We start from the raw sequence: 18,013 nt of genomic DNA on the forward strand, positions 1-18,013 counted from the left end.
ACTTATTTACTTACTTCTAGCAAGTTATAGTATTACTTATAGTATTTTTTAATATTGCTAAGAATCCTGCTTGCCCAGACTGTTCTGTGGAATTTTACCAAGGACTCCTGTGTTCATCAAAACAAAGCAGTTTACTGTAAAAATCTACCAAGAACTGCAGTGTTCAGCAAAATATCATGTTTTTGACCTTCAGGAACAGATGTGCTCTAACTAGTTGGGCCTCGGTAATGAGTAAAGATAGACATATACGGATTGTAGAAGTTTCATTGGTTCCCTTAAAAAAGATAGGATGAGTAAACCAGCTGAAAAACATTTTTGATGTTCAAGAAATTGTCTAAGAGAATCTGCGCATGCTCCGGGGAAAAAACAAGGTGAGAAAGACTACGAGCCTTCCTCCCAAAGACCCCCGAAGACGATCACCAGGAGGCAATGCACAGGTGCAAAGAGAACATAAACCGCTGACACCAGCCTCTAGAACTCACCCAGCCTTACTCATGCATATGTATGTTTGTGTTATGTAATCAATGAATATGTATATCCACACTCGATAAGTTTTTGGTAAAATGTGTGGTGGGTGTGCAAGCTTTGTGGAGAAATCCCCTTGCAACCCGGCTGGAATAAAACATATAGCTGTATAACTCTATTTTGAGTTGTACAGTCTTTTTGCGTGAATCAGGAGGAAACACCTCAAACATATGCACTTAAAGAAGGAGATGCCCACAGGACAGCAGGATGGAAATGCTCTCCTGCCCCTTCTGAGAGATCAGCATGACTGGACACCTCTTTTGAGAGCTGGCACAGTAATTCTCACAGTGTGGAGAGCAAACAAGAGGAATTAGATGTCCGTGTGCAGTCACAGAGCTCTAGTCTCATTTGGATAACAAAGATGTGGGGCATTGCTGACACCACTGGAGAGCTGCGATGGATGGGTGCTGGCGTTTTAGAAGGACAGGCTGAGAAGGCGAGGGAGGGGAGTTGTCCTGCCCATGAGAGAGCAGTGGGAATGCATGGAGCTTTGCTTGGGAAGAGGTGATGTGTCAGCTGAGAAGCAATGGATTAGTGGGCAGAGCCACAGGGGCTACACTGTAGTGAGTATCTGCTATAGGGAATCAGGGTGGTTTGGGAAGAAGCAGATGAGGCATCTTCAGATGTTCACAGGCCCGGCTCCTCATGGGGACTTGAAACCCCCTGATCTCTGCCAGAGGGGAAACACAGTAGGGCACAAGCTGTCAAGAGGGTTTCTCCAGGGTAACAATGATAACTTCACAAATATTGAGACATGGGGCTGGGAAAGCCAGAGCCCATCTGGGGTTGAACCTGGGAAGGGATGTGAAGGGCAGCAAGAAAGGATTGTAGAAGCACAGCAAAGCTGAAGGCTTTGGGAATAGCTGGAGGCTAGGGAAAATCTGGGAATCTGCTGAATGGGGCAGGGGTCCTGGTGACACAGGACAAGGAAAAGACTGAGGGACTTGGTGGTAAGAGCATCCTTCAGGAACCCCAGGACCTGCGACCAGGGGGAAAATCTGGAGTAAGGAAGACTTATCATTGGAGGAGGTGTGTTAAATTAGACAAACTGGAAATGAACAAGGTCTTGAGGCCTGACAGGATTCACCCATGAGTGCTGAGGACTCTAGCTCATTTCACTGCAATGGCACTACTGATTTTTTTAACAGTCTTGGGGATCAGGAGATATTCCTGAGGTCTGGAAGAAAGAAATGTCAGCCCCATGTTCAAGAAAGGCAAGAAGGAGGATCTGGGGAGCCAGTCAGTCCTTCTGCCTTAGAATCCTGTTGACAAAGTTTGTTCAGTGGAAACAGACATGCATTTAGAAATGGCTGAACGGCTAAATGCAGAGGGCTGTGGTCATGGGCACAAAGTCCATCTAGAGTACAGTTTCTAGTGGTGTGCCTCAGGAATCAATAGTGCATCCAAGAGTGTTTAACTTCCTCATTCTGTGACCTAGATGATGGGACTGAGTGCACCCTCCAGAAACTTGAGGATGACACAACATTAGGGAGGAGAGGTGAATGCACCAGGTAGTGTCACTGCCATTGAGAGGGACCTGGACAGGCTGGTGAACTGGGCTGAGAGGAACCTCACAGAGGTCAACCAAGAGAAATGCAAAATCCTTCCCCTGTTGTAAGAGTCGGTCAGAAGATCAGCATTGTCTCAACATTGTCATCAGGGACATGGACAGTGAGGGACCCGACAACGGCCTGTTTGGAGCGTAGTTGCTGATCCCTGCAGTGGAATGTGGTGCAAAGGCTCCTGAATGCAGAACTGTGTGGCACAGCCAGTGCTGTGCTGTTCTCCTGAGCACTGACCCGTGTGGTGCAGGCAGTGCAGTGCTGTTCTTTGGTGCCTGAGCCGTGCAGTACAAAGAGTGTTGTGCTATTGTTCGGTACCTGGGCCTAGCCGGAGCTGTTAGAGATAATTGCATAGCCATTGTCAAAAAGATGGATCGCGACTGTTGCCATAACATCGATGAAGAAATCATGAACCTCAGATGAACTTTGCTTCATTATAATACTGAAACACACCTCCTGGTTAGAAGGTTACCCGCCTCCAAGACTGACCACACCTCGGACACTCCCCCCTGCGCACGCGCGATGGCCTCGCTTGAGAAGGGCGGAGACCCCTGAGGCAGAGGTGGAGCAAAGTGTGTTACTGAGCATAAAAGATGACTTCTGGACAACGAAAATGGGAAGCTTCCCCACCAAGGACCACGATGATCGACGACGCAGCATCAGCTGGACCCGGGACCATTAGGACGTCGTGAGATCAGCGATGGTAGCTATAACCTCCCTCCCTCTTCTCTCTAAACTTAACTTTACTTTTCTCCTTTCTTTCACCCATCTCTAACTATCGTGTGCCTCTTCACAGGCAACACAATAAAGTTTCACTGTTTGATTACTGCTATCCCCTTTGGTGTTGGTCACCTTAATTTTGCACTTTCGAGATCGTAGCAAATGAACCATCATGAGTCCACCGAGTAGACCGTGACACCTGTGGAGGAATAAAAGCAAGAACCCGTACGTGCTGGTGTCTGAGTGACTGGAAGGCAGCTTTGTGAGGAAGGACCAGGTGGACAACAAGCTGAACACGAGCCAGCAGTGCATGCTTGTGGCAAAGGTGGCCACCAGCCTCCTGTGCTGCATTAGGAAGAGTGCTGCTGGAGGTGGGGGCAGTTATCCTGCCCCTCCACTCAGCACTGGTGAGACCACTTCTGGAGTGTTGAGGCCAGTGCAGGGCTCCCCAGTACGGGAGAGACATGGACTTGCTGCAGGAAGCCCATGTTAGGGCCAGTGGAGATTATTAAGTGTCTAGAGCATCTCTCCAGAGTTCCCTGAGAGACCTGGGACTGTTTAGCCTGGAGACAATAAGGCTTAAGGGGGATCTCATCATTGTGCACAAATATTTGAAGGGAGGGTGTAGGAATCACAGAATCACAGACTGGTTGAGGTTGGAAGGGGACCTCTAGAGATCATCTGGCCCAACTCCCTCCTCAAGCAGGGCCACCAGAGCTGGTTACCCAGAACTGTGTCCAGAGACCTTTTAAATGGCTCCAAGGATGCAGAGCCCAGAACTTCCCTGGGTAACCTGTGCCAGTGCTTGGCCACAGTGAAAAAGCATTTCCTGATGTTCCCAGAGAATCCCCTGTGTTCCCTCGTGTGCCCACTGCCTCTGGTCTGTTCACTGAGTACCACTGAAAAGAGCCTGGCTCCACCTCTGTGCACCCTCCCCTCAGGGGTTTCTAGACTAAATTAAAGTCCCCCCTGAGCCTTCTCTTCTCTGGCCTAAACAGTCCCAGCTCTCTCAGTCTTTCCTCACATGTGAGGTGTCACAGTCCCTTCATCACCCTTGTGTATGTCCCTGTCTGTCTTGTACTGGGAAGCCCAGCACTGGACTCAGAACTCCAGGGGTAGCCTCACCAGTGCTGCATAAAGGGACCAATCATCTCTCTGTGCCTGCTGGCAATACCTAGTCCAGTGCAGCCAAGGATGCCCTTTGTCTTCTTTGCCCCAAGGGCACATTACTGGCTTATGTTCAACCTGGTGTCCACCAGGACACCCAGGGCCCTTTCTGGCCAAGATGATTTCCAGTTGGCTGCCCCCAGCACATACTGGTGCACTGGGCTGTTCTTCCTCAGGGCGCAGGACTTAGTGCTTCCCCTTGCTCAATTTCATGACGTTCCTCTTGACCCATTTCTCCAGCCTGTCAATGTCTCTTCTGGATGGCAGCACAAAGCTCTGGTGTATCAACCCCTCCTCTGCCCCATCTTCCACCTCATTAAGGAAAATGTTAAACAGGACTGCACCCAGTATGGATTCCTGGGGCACACTGCTCTCTGCTGGCCTCCAGCTCGACTTTGCCCTGCTGATCACCACCCTCTGGGTCCTGCCATTCAGCCCCTTTTCCACCCACCACCCAGTCTGCTCATCCTGCCCATACATCGACAGCTTCTCTGTAAGGTTCCTGTGGCAGAGAGTGTTGAAAGCCTTCCTGAAGTCCAGGCAGACAATATCCACTGCTCTTCCTTCATCTACCAGGCCAGCCACTTCACTGGAGAAGTTTATCAAGTTAGAAAGCATGTAGTCATGCTGACTACTCATGATTATCTTCTTGTACTTAAACTGACTGCAAATGGTTTCCAGATTTCCTTGCTCCATCACTTCTGAGCAATCAAGGTGAGGCTGACTGACCTTTTGTTCCCTGGTTCCTCCTTCTTGCCCTTCTTGAAGACAGGGGTGACATTTCTTTTCTTCCAGTCTCCAGGCTCTTCTCCCAGTCACAAAAGTGTTCAGACATTATTGAGGGTGGTCTTGAAATGACATCTGCCAGCTCGCTCGGCACTCATCGCTGCATCCCATTAGGGCCCAAGGACTTCTATATCGCCAGTCCATGGCAAGTGTGGCCACCTCACCATCAGATCAGTGTTCCCTCACCTGATACTCTTCCATCAAGGGTACATCTTCCTTGCTCCATCCTTTCCTCCTGCTCTCTTGGACCTGGGATTCCTCTAGTAAAGGCCGAGGCAAAGGAGGCATTCAGTACCTCAGCATTTTCCATGTGTGTCTAGGCAGATCCCCTGTCTCATTGAGCCATGGGCCGGCATTTTCCATCATCTTCCTTTTGTCAAGTGTGCATTTCATGAAGCCTTTCTTGTTGTCTTTAACATCCCTGACCGTATTCATTTCCATTTGGGCTTTATCTTTCCTAACCTCATCCCTGCATGCTTGGTCAATGCTTGGTTATTTCTCCCAGGTTATCCATCCTTGCTTCCACCTTCTGTATGATTCCTTTAGTGTCTGAGTCATGAGAGGGCCAGATCCTGGGTAAACAGAGGGTCTAAGACCAAATCCTGGAGAGATCCATATTGTCTAAAATTCTATATACGTATACATATAGGCCACTAACATGGCCTAGCACATCAACCTTTATTTGCCCTTAATCTATTGGCTCTTGGTTTGCTTGCTTTGTACCCTCCTTTGTTGTTTTAGAGATGTTTGTCACAGTAATTCTCTGGGACAGAAACTGAACTGGTACCTCCTTTTATTTTCTGCAGTACCCTGAGAGTCCTCCTGCTGTTATTGTGTGAGACACACATCAGTCAGGGTGAGCCATCAGCACACAGATATTAACAGCTGACCAAATGGAGCTTCTCATCCAGGCAGACCTTGAGAAACTCGACGATTTGGCCAACAGAAACCTCTTGATATTTCCAGGGAGATGTGGCCAGTCCTGCACTGGGAGGAAGAATAACCCCATGCATCAGAACCAGCAAGGACTTGCCCAGCTGAGCAGTGACCCTAAGGGAAGGGCCTGGACACTAGGAGGGACGGCACATGAGCCGGTGGTGCATGCTCCACAGGAACAAGGCCAGCTGCCTAGGAGGTTGCATTAGGAAGAATGTGGCAACCCAGAAAACCTGAGTTGGCTTCCCCTTCAACTCAGCACTGGTGTGGCTCCACACACACAGATGTGTCCCTCTGTGCAGCTCCTATTTTGTAGGAGTTGGGAGGAGGTGGATAGTTTTGAGGGGAGGTCTGCAAAGATGGGGTTTTGGCCCAAATATGCTATCTTTGGCCCAATAGCATGGAGGTTCCAGGTAGTAAAGGATTAGCCTGAGAGTGCTTGAAGTGTGGTTTCAGAGGTGATGGAGCTTTTCTTCATAGTGGAAAACAGCATGAGAAAAACATAAGAGAATAAGGTGCAGATTATGGGGTTGAGAATGGACACAAAGAGAAAGAAACATTACCCCAAGGGCAATGTTGGGCTTCAACAAGTCACCCAGAGGGAGTCTGGACCATCCCATAGCTTTGTGTTTCAAGGAAGAGCCAGGGAGGATGGAGAGATATTCAGTGTTGGTGCGGCCTCACCTTGAGTACTGTGTGCACAGCACTGGGCCCCACAACTGAAGAAGGATGTGAAGGTCCGTGAATGCACCCAGAGGAGGGCAACAAAGCTGGTGGCAGGGCTGGAAGGAATGTCACATGAGGGGTGGCTGAGTATGTTGGGTTTGTCTAGTTTGGAGAAGGGGAAGCTGAGGAGTGACCTCATGGCTCCCTGCAGCCTCCTGAGCAGCATGTGCTGTTCTTTTCTTCCTCACATCCAGTGATAGAATGTGTGGGAATAGTTCAAAGCTGCAGCAGGGGAGGTTCAAACTGTACATGAGGAAACATTTTTTACTAAAAGGGTGGACAAACACTGGAACAGGCTTCCTAGAGAGGTGGTTGATGTCCCAAGCAGGTCAGTGTTTAAGAGGCCTTTAGACAATACCCTTAATAACAGCTTTAACTTGGTCTGCCCTGAACTGGTTAGGTAGTTGGACTAGGTGATCGTTTGTAGGTCCATTCAAACTGAAATTATTCCGTTCTATTCTATTCTATTCTATTCTATTCTATTCTATTCTATTCTATTCTATTCTATTCTATTCTATTCTATTCTATTCTATTCTATTCTATTCTATTCTGTAAGGGAGGTGAAATGCTGAGGTGAGAGCAACATGGGGAAGAAATCATGATGTTGAGAGCCTGCAGGAAAGGAGCTGCAGGTGTGGGACACTGAGCACAGACTGTGGTAAAGACGGTTGAAGGCTCTAGTATATACGAGAACTCCCAGCAGAACTTTTCCCCCTTGCCTATGGTTGTTGCCTCTGCAGCTAAGGCCTACCAGGATAAACCTCAGCCTTATGGCACCAGGAGCTCATGGCCTCCTTGCCCCACCCAGGAGAGACCCATCAGTGCCATACCCTAGTCCGGCCTTAGCACCGCACATTGCCACATGACACTGCCCCAGGAAGAGCCCTGGGCAATGTGGGAGGGACAGGATCTCCCTTCCCAGGGGCTGCGGGTCAGGCTTTGGCCCTTTGGCTTCAACACATGAAGGCAGACTGAGCATCAGAACCACCTTTACATTGGGTTTGCTACCTCTCATTCCTGCCTTCACCCTCCTGCTCTAACCAGCCCCTGGGGAGGCTTTGTTGGGGATGGCCCTCAGTGGGACCCAGTAACACTCCTGGGAACTGTAGGTGTTGCTTCTGACCTTGACTTCTTCAGCCGTTGGTTCAGGCTCCTCTCAGTGTCTGAGGCTCATGGTCTCAGCACCAAAGACACCGTGGGGCTCATTAAAATGCAAAAAGCCATGTCCCTTCCAATTATTTTCTTCAGTCTTCAAGAGGTCTCTGGAGTGCACGTAAAGGGGAATTTTCCCATGAGCCTTTAATTTTAAGTGTCTTGTATTAGCTTTTCATTTTACAGCAGAAGTGATGGCAGCATTCTCTAATTGATGTTGATGCAGGGGGTCTCCTCCTGCTGTCAGGAGGGGTAGGACCAGCTCCTCCTGGAGGTCAGACACTCCATGGACAACCTGATTCCTCACCTCCCCAGCCCGGCCATTTCTCCCATCGGCCCCCTGGCACTTGCAGCACTTCTCCTGACATCAGACCTCCAGCCCAGCTGCAGCTGGAGGTTACAGCTCCTCTGCACCAGCTCCCACTGGCTTCCCTCACAGACCTGGCTGCACACGGGCACAGCAGAATTTCTCTTCATTGCAAACAAACAGAAGGAAAACATGGGAGAGTTTAACAAACAACAACCGCCACTGCTCAGCTGTGTGCTAAGGGGAAGCTGCCTCCACTGAGGTTCACCATCCCCAGGGGAGAACCTCACTAGCAATGTTTCAGACAGATCCATGGGAAATGAGAGATATGAACACAGTGAAGGAGGTGGCTGAAGAGAGAATTAGACTGCTGAGAGACAAGGGCAGGCTTCTGACTCCCTGAAGCTCAGAGCTTCAGTTTCAGTTCATACACTTCCTTGTAATTCCCATGTGGTCATGGTGGAAAAACTTCATCACTTTATTCAAAGTTTTCAGTCATCTCAGCTGACAAACTTGGCTCAGGTGTTTTTTAAAAGTCTCAGGCAGTTCTTTCCCTTTCCAGGCAGAGCTCAGCTGTCTGACCATGGACATCAAGTGCCCCTTGCAGACGCCCCGGTGTATGTGACGTATTTCCCTGGCACTGGCCACTGACACCCAGGCCAGGAGGTCTCCTGCAGGAGACCAGAGCCCCTCGGGAGCTGCTGGTAGAGGCCGGGCAGAGGGGCCCAGGACACCTGCACTGCCACCAGGCATCTCTTTCCCTGTGACTTAGGGCATCTGTGTCCCTGTAGCTACTTCCGACCCTGGTTCTGGAGATATTTTTGTCTTTAAAATCATAATTAAAAAAATGTTCATGAAATCCCACAAAGCCTGGCATAACAAAACAAAGCAAATTAAACTAAATAGGAGGAAATAAACACAAAGAATTACAAAAACCTGAAAATTGTATTCAAATTTTTTCTTTGCTTTTCTTTTTTCCACATTATTTTTTGTTTCATTTTTATTGACATTTTGTAAACATTTCTGTCTTACTCAGGCCTGCAGCATAAAAGACAGATATTTCTATGTCTGGCAGAGATCCCAGCACCCTAAAACCCCTCCCCACCCAGCAGCATCCTTGCCACTCCTCACCCCTCGCACAAAGAGAGTCACCACTAAGGTGGCAGGCTCTCTAACCTGATACGGGGAAGCTGGGTGACCACCTGCAGTGAAACACCCTGGGTTTGCGTGGCCAGATTTGCACTTGTCTCAACACATCTGTGTTACAGTGTCTGCTCAAAGGGGTCTCTGCATCATCCATGAACACTCCCTTTTTATTCCCTCCAGAGTAAATGAAGAGTGACTCCTTTGTAAGTGAAGAAAGGGAGGAGACTTGTCTCCCCCAATATCAGACACCTCCCCGCAGATGTCTATGTCAGATGAAGTTGTCTAGTCTTCCCCTCCTAGTCAATGGAGACAAAGGAGTTGTCTCCACTGAGGTGTCTGGAGATCCTTTTCCTGGTAGACCAGGAAATGCTCCACAGAATTTCCCATAAGTCATTGGTCACCCTTCCAAGCACCCTGTGGGTACTTCAGCTACCCCAGGGCATCTCAGAGAGCAACAGCTGATGAGTGCAGGCAAAGGAATTACTGAAATGAATTTGCTCCATCACCTTCGCAGGGACTGAGATGTTACTGACCAGCCTGTAGTTCCATGGATGCTCCTTCTTGCCCTGCTTGAAAATGGGTGCAATGTCTGCCATTTCCCACCCTGTTTGCCCTGACACTTCGAAGATGACCAGGAGCAGCCTTAGAATGTCCCCAACCAGCTCTCCCAGCACCCTTGGGCATATCCGCTCTGGTCCCGTGGACCTGTGTGTGCCGAGGTGGTGCAAGTGCTCCCCAGACTCACCTTCCTCTGCCATGGGTGCAGCCCTGCCTGCAGAGATGTTGGTCAGAGACTCAAGGACCGGGGAGGTCTGGGGGCAGATCTTACCAGGAGAAGAGGAAGGGAAAACAATGAGTTCCTCAGCCTTTATCTGATTTCAGCCCCATCTGAGCTTTGACTTTCCTGCTTCCACCCCTGTACCCCACGGCCATGTCTGCATCTACCTCCTAGACAACCTGTTCCCTCTCCCACCCCTGTGTAACGCCCTCTGGTTGTGAACTCTTCAGCCAGAAGATCCCTGTCCATCTGCAACAGCCTCCAGATAGGCCCTGCTCAACTCCCAGAACATCACACTGAGATGTTGCTGGGCTTTAGTATTGTTGTTTATGAGGATCCAAGATGGCTCCATGGATCTTGACTCTTCAGGATCCCACCAAGCGGATGCTGAACCATGTGAAATGTGCTGTGCTGCAGGCCAAGGCTGTCATTCTGCTGTTTGTCTTTTTCCTCTGCCATGGTCACTGCAGCCACGGCTGCCCTCAGCATTCACATCCTCATCCAGTTCTGCCTTGTTCATGAGTATCAGAGTGCAGCCCTCGGCATTCATCACCTGCCTGTGTCCAAAAAGGGAGGGGTGGGTGAGGGGAAAGGTCCCTGTCTGGGTGCTGGCTCTGAGGACACCTCTGTTCCAGCCCCCTGACCAGCTGCAGCAGGCAGGAGGGCAGGCCCCGCTCATGGACACCCTGCTCAGCCCTGTCTGCTCTGGAGCAGACCTGACACCAAGCAGCATCTCCCCTCAGAACCACCCCTGGGACTGCAACTTGGAGGGGGCTCACCTGGAAAGAAGTGCCCAGGAGTGAGCCAACACCCAGGCTGTGTGAGGGCTGAGCAGGTGCTTGGAGGCCCAGACAATGAAGCAACCAGGTGATTTAAAATTTCTATGAGGATAACTTGCAGTGGAGGAAGTTGAAGACCTACTGTCAACTGCAGGAGGCGCCTGTACGAGCAAGAGTAGACAGACACCCACACAGCGGTTGTCTAAAACAAGGGGAGACAAATCCCAGGTGGAGTCCACGTGGCATGGGAATGCACCAAAAGGAGAAACTCCTTGCTGTCCACGGATGCTGGGAATGTATTTCAGTCACAGTTGACATTCAGCTTCTCTGATTCCGAGAACCTATGAGTACCTTCAGTGTCCAGACCAATGGCCTGTGAGGATGTTAAAGCTGGATGCAGTGAGCTGCGCGGTAATGTAGAGCTGTCTGAGGCAGTGCCTCCGAAGCTCTCCTTGCAGTCAGTGGAGTGAAGGAGATGTTCAAGACTTGTGTTAGCTGATCACATAAAATACAGGAGAATCAGTGCCCCACAAATATCTGAGCTTGTTGGAGATCATAGGATAAGATCATTGAGGTTCAGTGGAGACCTTGGGTGGTCTGTGGGAAAACCATCTGCTCAAAGAAGGGTCAGGTCTATGGTTATTCTTTGCTTCTTAAGGCTTGGTCCATCTGGGTCTTGAAAACCTGCAAGGATGGAGGACTTCACAATCTCTCAGGGGGAGCAACGCTTGTTCCAGTGCTTGGCTAGCCTCATGGGGAAAAAACTGAGGCCCCCCTGGCTGTGCGGTGCCCCTCAGCCATCCCTTCTCCAGGCTGAAGAAGCCAGTCAGTGGATGGGGCTGAGCAGGACCATGGGGTGTCTCCAATGGCACAAAAGACAAGGGAGCGCTGCATCAGATCCAGCCCATGGGCTTTCCCAGAGGGTGTCCTGAACCACTCTCCAGTCTTGTGTCCCTTTGTCTGCTGACTCCTCACAGTCTCTCCAGGCATTGCAAGACACTTGTTATACCATGGAGTCCTCAGGTTCACATTTTCCTACAGCACAATCCACCTTGCATGGTCACTCACTGCCACCCAGACCCACACACTGTCCCTGGAGATCCCCTGAGCTCTCCTGGCAGCTCTCTATTCCTCTCCAGGATGGCATCTGCCATCAGCCTCACTGCAGGTGCGACAGTGCCAGGCAGGTAAATCAAAGAGCAGTTGCTGTCTGCATGGACATGTGCAACCAAGAAGGGAGGTCTTGCTCCAGCCCTCTGCCCCTAAACAGATCCCACTAGGTCTCTGCGTTTCTCCCTCTGAAACCATCAAGAAGCTCAGAAGAGCAAATGTCCTTTTGAGGGAGCAGAATCTTGAGTGTATTCCTGAGACCAGCTTTGGAAGAGGCATCCAGCCTTCTGGTCCTGCCCTGAGGAGCCCCTTCGGTGATGTTGGTGCTGGCACGGAGGCCAGCTCTGACACTGTGGTTCACACGGCCTGCTCCTGCCTGCAGCTACAGGGGTGCCACTGTGGACACAACTGGACTGTCAGAAGTTACACAAGAGCTTGGAGGTGACACAAATGCAAGGGCACAGAGGGACAGTGTGGTAGTGAGGAGAGCCCAGCACTGAAAAGGCCACGTCCTGCTGCTGACCTTGGCTGTGGCTCCAGGTAAGCAGCAGCCCCAGCTCACAGGCAGCAGAGAGGCAATGCCTGCTGAGGCAGCGAGGGGCAGCCCCGAGGGGCACTGGGGCTGCTCCTCCATGGGGCAGCTGGGCCCTTGGCTCCTGAATCCCTTCTGCCTGCTGGGGCTGGGCCCCCAGCTCTGAGGAGATTTAAGAGAACAGAGGAGAGGCAAATGATTATGGACTGGCTTTTTTAGCTATGGAGAGAGCCTGGTTCCTTCTGTACAAGAAGGCTTACAAGCCAGTAAAAATTGGTTCTAAGCTTAAGAAAAAGTTGTATGAATAATACCTGATTGCAAAAAATTATATGTATAAAAAACAAGCACAAACTAAAGAAAAAGATAAACAAAAGATAGGCTGGTATTTTCTGAATATCTGGGAGCTCTATGAGGATGGTGGACACCTGATTAATGCTGGAAAAATGAGTATACACATACTTTCCTCAGGACATCCTTGAGCTCCTGGTTCCTCATGCTGTAGATGAGGGGGTTCACTGCTGGAGGAACCACCGAGTACAGAAATGACACCACCAGGTCCAGGGATGGAGAGGAGATGGAGGGGGGCTTCAGGTAGGCAAACATGACAGTGCTGATAAAGAGGGAGACCACAGCCAGGTGAGGGAGGCAAGTGGAAAAGGCTTTGTGCCGTCCCTGCTCAGAGGGGATCCTCAGCACGACCCTCAAGATCTGCACATAGGACACCACAATGAAAACAAAACATCCAAAAGCTACACAGACACCAACCATGATAAGCCCAACTTCCCTGAGGTAGGAGTGTGAGCAGGAGAGTTTGAGGATCTGGGGGATTTCACAGAAGAACTGGTCCACAGCATTGCCTTGGCAGAGTGGTAGTGAAAATGTATTGGCCGTGTGCAGCACAGCTGTGAGAAACCCAGTGCCCCAGGCAGCTGCTGCCATGTGGACACAAGCTCTGTTGCTCAGGAGGGTCCCGTAGTGCAGGGGTTTGCAGATGGCAACGTAGCGGTCATAGGCCATGACAGTGAGAAGGAAATACTCTGCTGAGATAAAGAAGAGAAAGAAAAAGAGCTGTACAGCACACCCTTGGAAGGAGATGGCCATGGTGTCCAAGAGGGAGTTGGCCATGGCTTTGGGGAGGGTAGTGGAGATGGAGCCCAGGTCGAGGAGGGAGAGGTTGAGGAGGAAGAAGTACATGGGGGTGTGCAGGTGGTGGTCACAGGCGATGGCGGTGATGATGAGGCTGTTGCCCAGGAGGGCAGCCAGGGAGATGCCCAGGAAGAGCCAGAAGTGCAAGAGCTGCAGCTCCCGTGTGTCTGCGAATGGCAGGAGGAGGAACTCAGTGATGGAGCTGCCGTTGGACATCTGCTGCCTCTGTAAATTAGGGACTGCCCAAGGAGGAAAAGTTAGTGAATGGTTAGGAATGACTTATTTTTGCAAAATGTCCTCCATTTCTCACTGTACCCCCACCCCTCCCAGTCTCTGTCCTTCCAGAAAGACCTTCATGCAGCTCCCAGGCTGGAGCTCTGGTGTTTGCTGGCTGAGGGGGCAGTGGGGAGCAAGGGATTCTGCTGGGGGCTCTGCAGGAGTCAGTTCTGCTGTGCCCCAACAGGCAGAGAGGAACCCGCAGTCATCGCTGGTTAACTCCAGTCCAGAAATCCAAGAGATTTCAGCCTTGTCCCTCCCAGGGCCCCCGGCTGCAGAGCAGAGCTGTGGGGCTTTGCTCTTCTGCCTTTGGCTCCTGTTGCCCTGTCCTACCTGAGGAGTGCGTTCTGAAGGCAGACAGCCTGGATATTGCTGCTGCGCTACAAGTGCTCCATGGAGAGTGCGGGGGTGCAAACGGGCAGAGCCTTAGTGCAGAGTGAGGAGAGCCAGGCTGTCCATCAGACTTGCTCTCAGCTGCCCTGGGCTTGCACCGCTGGAATCTGCAGGAGGGTCACACCCAGCTGTTCCCTTGACAGGAAATTGGCTGCTGCTGAGAGCAGAGGAATCCAGTGGAAAACTGCCGTCCCCATTAAAGATCTCTGAGATTTTTGATTCCTTGAGTTTGGGGTGTCTGGCAAAAAGAGCCGGGTTTATCCCCATCCCATGGTCAGCATTTCCCAGAGACCCAGAGGCTCGAAGGGGGCTTGGGCACCTTGCTGCCATGGACACATCTGCATGGCAGGACCTGCAGGGCCAGTTGCTGAGCTGCAGCTGAAAGCCCCATCCCCAGAGAGCCTGAAAACAGGAGCAGCAGCAGCAGCAGGGGCAGGTGGAGAACCAAGGAGCAATGCCCCAATGCTTCTGCCAAGGGAGGCCAGGCCAGGGAGGGACAGATGGGCACTGGGGAGAGTCTCCTCTGCTGCAGCTCTGGCTGCACAGGAGGCAGCTCCTGCCCTGGATCCTGTGGCCTGGAGGGCAGAGGCTCTGCTGGGTGGGGGAGGAGAACAGAGGGGATTATTATGTAAACAGCACTTTCACTGAAGGTCTAATAGGGAGTTGCACAAATACCACCCCCCACCCTGAACCTTTGCTGTCAGCCTATTTCTTTCACTCCCTGTAAATGCCTCTGATGCCTGGAGCTGTCCCTGCCTGGAGCTGTTTCTCTTTCCCCTTATCTCCTCCCTGTCAATGGTCACAGCCCCCATCCCACCCACTGTGTCCTCAGCTCTGCCCTGCAGACCCCTCCTGGCAGCAGGACCATGCCCAGGGGCATCTCTGTGTGTTCAGGGGCTCAGGAGAGGCTCAGACATCTGCACACAAGAAATGGGGTCTTAGAGCCTGCTGCAGAAAGGAGAAATAGATTACCATCTCCCACTGCCCACCCAGTAAAAAAGAGGACACTTACTGTGTTGTGAAGATTTCTCCTCCAGTGAGCTCTCAATATCCTGCCACTGCTGTCTGCCTTTCCCCTCTCTGTGCCCGGCTCCTCTGCCCTCGGTGCCTGCAGGCAGTGCCCTCAGCCCTGCTGCGCTTTGCAGAGGAGCTGCTCCTGGGCAGAGCTGTCTCTCTGCAGTGCTGCCCACTTGCCCTGAGCTCCCTCCATCCCAGGAGCCCAGCCCAGCTCTGCAGCACAGAACCAGCCCAAGATATTTTAATGACCCCTCAGGTGGGTTTGGTGATGAGTCCATGAGCCCAACACTGAGAAGCTGCTGAAGAAACCTCTGAAGAAGTCAAAGTTAGATTCAAACTCCAAAGTTTCTTGTGGCTTTAATGGGTCCCACTGAGGGACACTCTTGACAAAGCCTCCCCAGGCTCCACTTAGAGCAGAAATGTGCAGGCAGTGATGGCAGGTAGGGAAAAGCAGAGCAAAGGTGGCTCTGATGCTGAGGAAACCTGCATGTGTTTCATGAAGCCAAAGGGCCAAGCCCTGACCCCATTAACCAAAGGGCCAAGCCATGACCCCCAGCCTATTGGAAGGGAGATCCTGTCCCTCACCCATTGCTCAGGGCTCTTCCTGGGGCAGTGGGTGATGGAGATGTGCACCTGCCAGGCTCCTGAGTAGGGACAAGGGGGCAATGAGGCCCCAGTGCTGCAGGGGACTGTGCCTCCTCATAGGCATCAGTGGCAGAAACACCAGCCATGGCCAAATCAGGAAGAGGTTGACTGTTTGGGATTTTCGCTTTTCCACAACCCTCTGTCATCTCCACCGCTTCTGTCCTACTGTGTTTCATCACCTCTTTCCGTGGAGGGTGTAGTCACCCACTCAGTTTTCTCACCTTGCTCTCACTTGATCATCTTCCTTCCTTTACTGATATCTCACTGTTCTCCCTGGCTCTTTCTTGAAGTGTTATGTTTTGGTTTTTGATATCTTCCAAAAGCCTTGCACTGACCAGACTCCTTCTGGGTGATGTTTTAAACCGCAACACTGGCCTTGGAATGAATACTTATTCTTCATAGTGGAAAACAGCATGAGAAGGAAATAATGCCAGAAAGTGCACTTGGGGAAGAGAAGTCTGTACACACAGAGAAAAACTCCACCATCTCTGAAACCTCTCTTCAAGCACTCTCGGGCTACTCCTATTCTGTCCGGAGTCTCCACACCAGTGAGCCCAGGGCGTTCAGCCTCTGCACACTGCTTATGTGTTTGAGGCCTCCAAACACCATCTTGGGAGATGTCTGGGCACTCTCCAAGATGTTTGCAGATGAAAACGTAGTGGTCATAGGCCAGGAAAGGCAGAGTGAGACTTTCTACCAGCACCTGTAATGACAGGACAAGGGACAACAGTTTTAAACTGAAAGAGGGTAGATTTAGTTTTGTTATAAGGAAGAAATGTTTTACAATGAGGGTGTTGAGACACTGGAACTGGTTGCCTGGAGAACTTCCAGGGAGGGGGTATCCACTTCTTTCCTGGGCAACGTGTTCCAGTGTCTCTCCACACTCGCAGAATTTCTTCCTTATATCTAATATAAATCCACGAGCTTTCCATTTAAAACCCTTACCCCTCATCCCATCCCTACAATGCCTGATAAAGAGTCCCTCCCCATCTTTTCTGCAGGCCTCCTTTAAGTAGTGGAAGGCTGCTAGAAGGTCTCCCTGGAGCCTTCTCTTCTCTGGGATGAGCAACCCCAACTTTCTCAGCCTGTCCTCATAAGGGATGTGCTCCAGCCCCCTGATTATCCTTGTGGTCTCTTCTGGACCTGTTCGAGGAGGTCCATGTCCTTCTGACATTGGGGGCCCCAGATCTGGACACAGTGCATGAGGTGGGGTCTCACCAGAGTGGAGCAGATTGGCAGAATCCCCTCCCTCGACCTGCTGGCCACATTTCTCTTGATGCAGCCCAGGGCACAGTTGGCTTTCTGGGCTGCAAGCGCATGTTGCTGGCTCACAGTCAGTTTTCTATCCTCCAACACCCCCAAGTCCTTCTCCCCAGGGCTCTCAAAACACTCTTTGCCAAGTCTCTATTTGTGCTTAAGATTACCTCGACCCGTGTGCAGGACCTTGCACTTGGCCTTGTTGAACTCCATGAGGTTTGCACAATCCCACCTCTCCAGCCTGTCCAGGTCCCTCTGGATGGAACATCCCTTCCCTCCAGTGTGTTGACCATATCATCCAGTGTGTCAACGACACCACACAGCTTGGTGTTGTCAGCAAACTTCCTGAGGGTGCACTCGGTCCCACTGTCCATGTCGCCAACAAAGACGTTAAGTCCAAGTGGTGATCCTTGGACTTTGAGCCACTGACTGCAACCCTTTGAGTGTCACCATTGTAGAAGAATTTTAAATATAACCTCTGGTATATTTGAAATAGATTTTAAGGTCTAGTGAAATGTGTTCAGGACTTAGCGATCTTGTAATATTACCAATGTAACCAGAATGCTGCTCCACAGGCCTGAAAAGTGTTCTCAGCCTGCTTCTTGTATAGTCCCAACCCAAAACTTGTTTAAAACCCAGTCAAGCTAATCACATAGACACAGACTGAACAAAGGAAAATTAATTGACTAAACACAGGTGTTTTGTGAGATTAACAGAATTTAGTATATAGAAAGTGCTTGCGCTACCTAAGCTTTTAATAGAACATCCTGAAGTCTTTCTCACAAGAGAACAGCATAAGGCATTGCAGGGTGATGAAAATCCCCTCTGCTGGAGAAACTGTGGGGTCCTGGGGGTCTGGTACTGATAAGGCCATGGGGCTGGACCTGGACAGGAAGTTGCCCCTTTTGGAAGAGAGCAGCAGGAACGTGTGGAGCTCTGCCTGGGGATGGAGGATGAGTCAGCTGAGAGCTGAAGGGTCATGGGCAAGACTGATATAAAAAGCACTAGATTTAAATGTAGTAGAGATAGAATGTTAGAAGGTTGTGTGATGTG

At 50.8% G+C, this 18,013-nt stretch overlaps 1 protein-coding gene across 1 annotated transcript; it reads right to left on the reverse strand.

Annotated features, from left to right (window-relative positions):
* Positions 1-12,655: 12,655 nt before the first annotated feature.
* LOC141936117 (olfactory receptor 14A16-like) lies at positions 12,656-13,588 on the reverse strand. Its single transcript, XM_074852843.1, has one exon. It carries the CDS (start codon positions 13,586-13,588, stop codon positions 12,656-12,658), a length of 933 nt encoding a protein of 310 aa, XP_074708944.1.
* Positions 13,589-18,013: the final 4,425 nt, after the last annotated feature.

Source organism: Strix uralensis, chromosome 31 (assembly GCF_047716275.1).
Source record: "Strix uralensis isolate ZFMK-TIS-50842 chromosome 31, bStrUra1, whole genome shotgun sequence".
Classification (NCBI taxonomy): domain Eukaryota; kingdom Metazoa; phylum Chordata; class Aves; order Strigiformes; family Strigidae; genus Strix; species Strix uralensis.